Source organism: Cyprinodon tularosa, unplaced genomic scaffold, assembly GCF_016077235.1.
Source record: "Cyprinodon tularosa strain WSP-4 unplaced genomic scaffold, ASM1607723v1 ctg61, whole genome shotgun sequence".
NCBI classification, from domain to species: Eukaryota; Metazoa; Chordata; class Actinopteri; order Cyprinodontiformes; family Cyprinodontidae; genus Cyprinodon; species Cyprinodon tularosa.
Window position 1 is genome coordinate 1884096 of NW_024039352.1, and position 8530 is coordinate 1892625.

The following is an 8530-nucleotide window of genomic DNA, read 5'->3' on the forward strand; positions in this document are numbered from 1 at the left end:
ATCTCCATGAGTGAAAAACACATCCAGACTGGATGATATATTGACATTTTATTGTAAACCCTCCCCCCCCAAAAAAACTTATGGTAAATTACTGGTCTCTGTTCCTACCAGAATTTTACCATACAAATTATAGTACAACACACAAGGAAGTGTAACTTGTCAAGCATTTCTATACAGAAAGTTATAAAGAAAATAATTTCTAATTAAACAAAAATACAGATTACGAGTAATCCACTTAAAGAAACAATTTCTATTTAAAAAGTCAAGTTAAAAAAAGAACTGATTCTATTTTCTGTCCAGTTTCCTCACGGTATTACTGAGATCTGGAAAACAGAAACAAAACAAACAGTATGTGTCCGCATAAGAGATAACATATTGTAGAAGACAAAATGGTGATAAAAGGATTCTTGTTCTGGGTTGAGAGTCACAAGTCGCTGAGATCAGACGTTGCTCAGGATGGTTGTAGTCTTCCCAGTCACAGGTTGAAATTGAGACTCGCATGTTGTCAATCGGGTGTTTCCTCTCTGCTGGAAAACAAAAAGAAAAAGTTAGAAAGATGCACTACATGAACATCTTATTCGCTTAAATGTTTGTTTCACCTTTGTTGACTTGCATATGGACACAGGTACTTCAACCAGGTGGTGCGATCATTTCTGACTGAAAATTCAGTAGTTAAACCTTTGTTTGTTGTCAACAGGTGTGATCCTCTGGTCTGCAACCAGACAAAATACACAAACAAAAAACAAATAAAAACAAATATAACTGTTTTAGGCAATTTATGAAATAGATACTCACCATTTATCTGAGTCTCATGAAGGCCAATAGGTTGTCTTCAACCATTTATGTAAGTTACATTTCCTGCAAGCTAGCAGAAACAAAGCTGTAAATGTGAACACTTTTCATACAGGCAAACAAATTGATACAGCTGAGACAATTTATGCTAGGTTAGTTTTTCTCAGTCACTTTTGGTGCATTTCTCAAGTCATTGTTGGCATTTACAAAACAGTAAGCGCATTTCCTCAAAACAATTTGTAGAAACAGGAAAAATAGCATTTCTTTGCTTTCAAAATCCTTAGTTCAGCTCTTAAAATTCTGTCTGTTAACATATCAGTGACTCAAAATAATAAGTTATAGTCTCTCTATGTACAGATAAGACAGTCAAATTGATTAGTCATGAGAAGAGACTACAAAAGGATCATTTACGCCAGTGTTTCTCAACCCTGCTCCTCACCACCCCCTGCTCTGCATGTTTTAGATGTGCCTCTACTCCAGAACAGCTGATTCAAATGATTGGATGACAATCAAGTACTGCAGAAGCTTGTTAATCATCCAGAGATACAATTCAGGTGTGTGGCAGAAGGGAAATACCTAAGCCTGCAGGACAGGGTGACGCTGAAGACCAGGATTGAGAAACACTGATTTACGCTTTTGCTATAATTTATTCATGGACCATGCCTTGGTGATTCAGAAAGAAAAAGACAGAAATGCAGAGAACAAAAAAAGTAGAAAAGGAGCCACAGGACAATCTCCTCAAGGAAAACTGTACAGTGCTGTAGAAATTACATTACATTTTAATTTCCATAGTCACTTTGTTCCTTAACTCCACTGAGGATCTTTTTTCCTCAGTGGGGTTAAGGAATGAACAGTAGGGTGGGAGGACCTCCATCAGCGTCATGTTGTGGGTCTCAGCCATGTCCTGATGTTGGACTGATGGAAACTGGCAGATGTCCTCAGCCTCTTCTGACTCTTCTTCTGCTTTCCTCCCAACTATTTCCTCCTCAGCCTCACTCCTCTTCTTCTCTCTGGCTGTTCACTCTGTCCAGATACTTGTTCATCAGTTCTCAGACATGTAACATTGTGTTGTGTTCTGACTATATAGAGCATAATGTTGCCAACTGATGGTTCACAAGATGCACCTCCAATCTGTTTCAGAAAACTGGTTGATCGTTGGTTGAGCTAATGGTTCATACACTGACCTGTTAGAGAAACTCAGGACTCACTTGGGAGCAATTTACCAATTCAGGACAGATTTAGAAAATAATAGAATATAAATTAATTAATATATGATTCACATTATGACAACTTTAAGACTTATGCATGTTAAGACTTGCACAATGAACTGATGCTATTTTGGAAGTTGAGAATTCAACACAGACACGTTGTTGTCCTGTTGTCCTCATTTTTTGTATACACCCTTTATCCTCCGGGTCAAAATGACCCGTCTTCACTAAACCCCCAATATAAGCAGCTTAATTGAATTTTAAACACCATGTCACTCACCACAAAATGTGTGAATACTTGAGTTTTCCCTCTCCACTTTAACTCGTGCCATTGTGAAATATCAATGCAACGTTCATAAGCTGTATGTAACGCAATTTCGTTCTGTATGCACCCTGTGCATACAAAATGACAAATAAAGAAGTCTAAGTCTAAGTCTAAGTCTAAGTCACTTGAATTTCTATAGCTTAAGAAAAAAAATGTGCAGAATGAGTTTCGAATGCATTTTTATTCATCACAGTGACTAATTTTCTTTTACTTTTCTCCAGTGAACAAGAGGATGTACAATACAAAAATATGAAAAATAACATAACCCATTCAACTAATTGGCACATGTAGGGCAGTATGCAAGTGCACAGTCTTTGCAGATATATTTCTTACACCTGCAGCACACAGTATGTGTTTTACAGTCTGAGGGCAGAACTGACATCTCTTCCTCTTACTTGGCTTAGCTGGGGAAGTGGCTGTGGTAGATGGATCCTCAGGTTGATCAGGAGCTGCTGCACTCTGAATAGCTTTCACAACTGCTGCTGAGGCTTCTGTGCGGGGGACATGCTTCCTTCTTTCAATGAGTGGAGTTACAAGTGCCTTTCCTAGCTGCTCCAGGAACACCCTCCTCTTGTTGTGCTTATGAGACATCCAGGTTGGGTTGATCTCTATCCAAATCACAAAGGCATTGTAGGAGGACACATCAATGATGTTGTGGAAGATGACCAGGGGCCAGCGGGCAGTCATTCTTCTGCAGCTGTATGCTCCAATCACCTTATCTAGGTTGTCCACACCTCCTTTGTTTCGGTTGAATTCCAGGATAATGATTGGCTTCCTGTCCTCACGGTCACTAGTGTCGCCGTCTTTGTGCAGTGTGCTCAGAAGAACTACATTCTTGTTTTTCTTTGGGAGGTAGGAAACTAGAGTGGTGGTGGGTGTGAAGGCAAACTTTGAGGAGAAGACCTCTCTCTCCTTTGACCCAAGCAGTGCAGGTGGGAGCTCAGGCTTGTTCTTTCGAACTGTACCAACCATGGTGATCTTCCTCTTCAGGAGCTGCTGTCCGAGTTCATAAGAGTTGAAGAAATTGTCACATGTCACATTGTGACCCCTCAGTCCCTCTGTCACATCAAGCACAACTCGCAACCCCTGGTTCTTCTCTGGGCATCCACTGGTTGACTTCCCAGTATAGACTTGCATTTTCCAAGCATAGCTTGATTCGGAAGCCACCCATGACTTGATCCCATATTTTGCTGGCTTGCTGGGCATATACTGCTGGAAAGGAAAACAACCTTTGGACAAAAGACATTAGCATCAGTGATTAGTATCAGTGTCACAGAAAACAGTCAAAGAAATCAATAGTGAAAATCACTTTTATTACAAATATGAAAACAGATTACCTCTAAATGGAACCAGTTGCTCATCCACTGTTACATCAGGCTCTGGATTGTAGAGGTAGGGTAACCGCTCCACCCACTTGTCCCATACCTCTCTTATGGCTGCAAGTTTGTCTGTCATACATCTTGCTGGTCTTGATTCACGGTCATCAAATCGCATCAGTCTTGAGTAGGTGTGAAAGAGTTTGAGTGGCATTGTGGCTCGGAAAATTGGCCTTCCACTCTCTGCTTACTTCTGCTACTGATTGATCTGAGACACAACTAAAACTTTGTAACATTTTATGGTTTGTAAATAACTCTGTGACCTTGATTTCAACTCCATTTGCCTCACGGGTCATTTTGACCTGAAGACCATCTTTGTACCTTTTTTTGTACAGCTTACATGGAAATGAGACTAAAAGCAACACTGAACTTTTTCTATTGTCTGGGCCAATCTAGGAAAAGTCTTAAAATCTCAAGTTAAAAAAATTACATTTAGGGGATTTTGGGGGGGGGGGGGGTTAACACAGTGGCGGGTCATTTTGACCCGAGGACAACAGGAGGGTTAACATATTTTGATCAAGACGATAAAAGCAAATTACAATTATAAAAGCATAGAAGTGTACATAACCAGCTACATGATGTACAAAAGCAAAACTTGCAAAACTAATTTTTTGATGTGCAGAAGTGACACAGTAATTTGAAGATTGAACAGGTAGTTTTAGGAATTTCAATTCTGTTCTGAGAGATGCACCCAAACTGAGAAAAGCTGTAAAATATTAATATTTAAATTCTCTTATTTTAAAATCCTTCAACTGTCATGGACCCAGTGACTTTAGTGCAAGTATTTTGGGGGTGAGAGTCAAGACGTCAAAGGAAAATATTAAATAATATCTCTGATGCCAAGCTTTATACTTCTAAGTATTACCAAAGTATTGAAACAAAAGCTAACATGTTCTTCAGAGATTTAACTTGCATGCATGAACATTTCACACTCAAAGTAATTCAAATTAATTATTGAACCAAACTTGGAAAAAGTTGCTTCTGCCATTAACAATAACTTTAAGCACATGTAGTCTAAAGTAGACCAGAAATATAATCTATGCAGCCGTTCCTACAGAAACATTAATGGAAGTGTTGCATCTGTGAAGATTAAATGTTCCGTATAGTAAAAATATATAGCTGCAGTGCATATACATAAACAGCATGGCTCAGAAACTACACATTTCTTTGTCAGTTGGTTAAAGTTAGCTAACTTCAGTTAAAACCGTGAAAGGGACTCACCTGTGATGTGTTGCCCTTCTCCTCCTGAACGTGCAAAAATAGCAGAAATTTGATTTCAAAGACAGTAGCAGCATCTTGACAAGGACCAGGCCTACTGGGCTCTCAGCACCCTAGTTAGCAACCTTAGTAAGCACAGTGACTTTACTGTGTTGAGTTCAGGACACCACTACAGGAACAGAGTTAAAAGAATCTTGCTGCTGATGCTGAAGGATCAAGCAGCAATGCAAACTAGATAATTATTTGTTTACATGACAAATAACAGTCTCCATTTACTGTAAACCCTGCTATTTATCACAATAACAAAATGAAAAACTCTCTAGACAAGGGGTCCCCAAACTACAGCCTGTGTCATTTGGTCTGGCAATGCTGGATCCGGCCTGCCTCCTCATACCAGAGAGCATTCAGTGTATTTTTTTCATATATTGTATTTTCTGGTTTGTGGATTTTTCTTCAACCACCAGGGGGCTCTTGAGCAGATGTTAAACTAACTTTCCCTCAAATATATACTAGTCAGTCCCAGTCACCGTTTCACTCACGGTTTTTTCCATTTCCATTCTGGGTAAAAATCTATCTAAAAGCGACCGCGAATGTGTTGTAGTCAGCAATACCCCCCCCCCCCCCGTCGACAGTTTGAAAGACAGAACAGCACCCCCCCCCCCCCCCCCCCCCCCGTCGACAATAAGTTTCTAAGGTATCTTTCTCCAAAAACTAAGACCGGCCCCCAAGCACAGAAAGGAACAGCTATGTGGCCCTCGCAGGAAAAAGTTTGGGGACCCCTGCTCTAGACTATTCTCTACTAATAGCACAATATTTAAAACCAAGTGTGGGATTTGTGAAACTTCAATGATGGGTGACTTTACAACTTGTATGATTTTGGATAACACTAGAATTGTTCTTTATTGAAGTTTCACAAATCAGATAAAGGTTTTACAAACCCCACACTTGGTTTTAAATATTCTGATATGAGTTGAGAATAATCTAGTCCAGATTTGAAGAGTCTAGGTGTTGTAGTTTTTTAGCTAGAGTAAATTAAAGATGCTGATTGTAGTGAAAAATTAGGTGGAATTGCCCTTTAGCCATTTCCCAAATTGGAAGCAGCAATTGGAAACCAACTTCAGCTTCATTCAAGCAAGAGGGGCTAACATACAGTTCTCTTAATGTTAATGATCAAATACTCTCATAAGTGATGGTGGCGTTGGCTGTAGGAGTTTGCTTTGCAATCGGTGGATCGCCAGATCGATGCCTGGTCTACTGCTGAGATTTCAGTTTGGTGTATTAAAGGCATTATTAAAAAAGAAACCAGAATATCACACCAGCATTCTGTTCTTTGTAAAAAATTCTTTTGCAGTCTTGTTTACGCTTTTACATTGTAGATCTAAACATCAGCAAAATTTGTAATTTTGGGTGATTGCTACTGTTAAGTTTAGGGTAATTAACTGCTGGCAATATTACAATTTTTTAAGAACTTTACAATTACTTATATTTTTACACTATATTTCTGTATTTTCTACATTCGTGACTGTCACAATTATTTAGGATATATATTTATTCAGTTATGATAATGCAATGTATTTTCTACGGCAGTATAATGCTGTGAATATTCTGGTCAGTAACTGCTGGCATTTTACAATTTTTTACCGTAAATTTACTGACTTTCTTTGCAGTTTCGACTTACGGTAGTTCCATGTAATTTCTACGGTAATGCAATGTTTTTGGATACGACGGTCAAAAACTGTTGGTCTTTTACCATTTCTTACCGTAAATTTACTGACTTTCTTTGCAGTTTCGACTTACGGTAGTTCCATGTAATTTCTACGGTAATGCAATGTTTTTGGATACGACGGTCAAAAACTGTTGGTCTTTTACCATTTCTTACCGTAAATTTACTGACTTTCTTTGCAGTTTCGACTTACGGTAGTTCCATGTAATTTCTACGGTAATGCAATGTTTTTGGATACGACGGTCAAAAACTGTTGGTCTTTTACCATTTCTTACCGTAAATTTACTGACTTTCTTTGCAGTTTCGACTTACGGTAGTTCCATGTAATTTCTACGGTAATGCAATGTTTTCGGATACGACGGTCAAAAACTGTTGGTTTTTTACCTTTTTTTACCGTAAATTTACTGACTTTTTTTACAGTGTAGGATCCAGTCAGATGCTGCAGTCCCATTGTTTTTTTTCCTGATTTAGTCTACAAAACATTTGTATTATTTTGACTATGAAGAAATGTATTTCAGGTATCATAAATATAGTCAGTCAAGCTCATAAATGTCAAAATGACCACTTAAAATGTATACACATTTCTAAGTGTATAAAACTTAATTCTTACTAGTACCAGTGGCAGCTGGTGAAAAATATTTTTGGTGGGGCTGATATAGCCTAGTGTATGTCTCCAACTAATCCAGAATATGAATTCAAATAAACAATTGGGCAATAAATACAATTTAACATTAATGATTTAATTTACTATATAATAACAGTAACAGTTATAATTTTGTTCACTGTGATGGGGTTCTTTGGCCTCCAAGAATCCAGGCTCAGTCGGGTTACTGGTGTTGGTGATTTATTGTGCTCAAAAACTCAAAACAGGGTGCAAAAGAAACTAAACATATACAAGATACTATAGGCCTCAGCCTCCCTCCAGTTACCAGCAATGTAACAAAGAAACAGAAAACAAAAATGGCCGCTCTTCTTCCCACAGCCCTCATTAAATAGTTTAAGCCTCTCCCCTCAGGCTCTCTTATTTCTGATTTCTTCTCATAAATCAGTTTTGTCCATATATTACCTCCACAAACAATTGATTCACAAAAACAGATGATTTTTACAACTTAATTCCTTTACACAGATTCATTGATTTATTCAATTACATCAAACTTTTAAACATAAAATAAAAAAATAATAATCTGACAAACATTTAGCGAGTCACGTGTTGGTGACGTCACCTCGCATTCCAACAACTCTGGCGTTTTAACCGCTTACTGAGCGTTGCCTCGGGTTTGAACCCAGCAAAGACGATGCCAGACTGAAGATGACAAGACCCCGTAGCATACACACGTACACACACACACGGTTAACCCCACTGAAATATTAAGTGTGCATCCTCAATATGACAGCAGGTAACCAGGAACAGCTTGTGTGTTTTAAGTTAATGGACCGCTGCTGTAGGGCTCAGCGCGAGTGTATTGGTCCTCACAAGCACAGTATAACAGGAATGTGTGTGTGGCACGCAAAGTTAGAGAGGTTGTTTTAAGTGGATTTGTCACAGTCATAATAACCATGACATGAAATTTTCATATCCTACAAGAGGGATGTTCATCTGGCAAACGGGTAGATAAATAAGGATCTCACCAAATTTGGTGGAAGCTGCACCTCACTCGTTACGTTCGCCATCGTCCCTCTAATTGTCTGCACCTGCACATTGGGTGCAGAAGCCTGTTAAAGGGCAGTATTTTCAGCGCCCCAAGACCATAAAATTCTGAGACGTTGATTGGCCATTCAATTATTAAATTGACCTAGCAATAGTACATGATTGGCAGATTCTCTGCACATGTGGGGCAGTCTGATCAGCGCCCCAAGACAGAGACGTAGGAGTCTGTCTGTGGAAATC

General features: G+C 38.8%; 1 protein-coding gene across 8 annotated transcripts; it reads right to left on the minus strand.

Annotated features, from left to right (window-relative positions):
• Positions 1-356: 356 nt before the first annotated feature.
• LOC119798067 (piggyBac transposable element-derived protein 1-like) lies at positions 357-5049 on the minus strand. 8 transcript variants are annotated; one of them, XM_038307408.1, is made up of 6 exons: positions 2721-3540; positions 2451-2464; positions 2281-2317; positions 796-865; positions 600-657; positions 357-524 (listed from the first exon to the last, which is right to left on the minus strand). In XM_038307408.1, exons 1-4 carry the CDS (start codon positions 3529-3531, stop codon positions 810-812), a joined length of 918 nt encoding a protein of 305 aa, XP_038163336.1. In that variant the 5' UTR covers positions 3532-3540; the 3' UTR covers positions 357-524; positions 600-657; positions 796-809. The 8 variants fall into 8 exon arrangements, 7 of the variants coding, with proteins under 7 accessions (XP_038163336.1, XP_038163335.1, XP_038163334.1 ...); XM_038307407.1 differs by having other exon boundaries at positions 357-527; XM_038307406.1 differs by having other exon boundaries at positions 600-712.
• Between the last annotated feature and the right edge of the window lie 3481 nt (positions 5050-8530).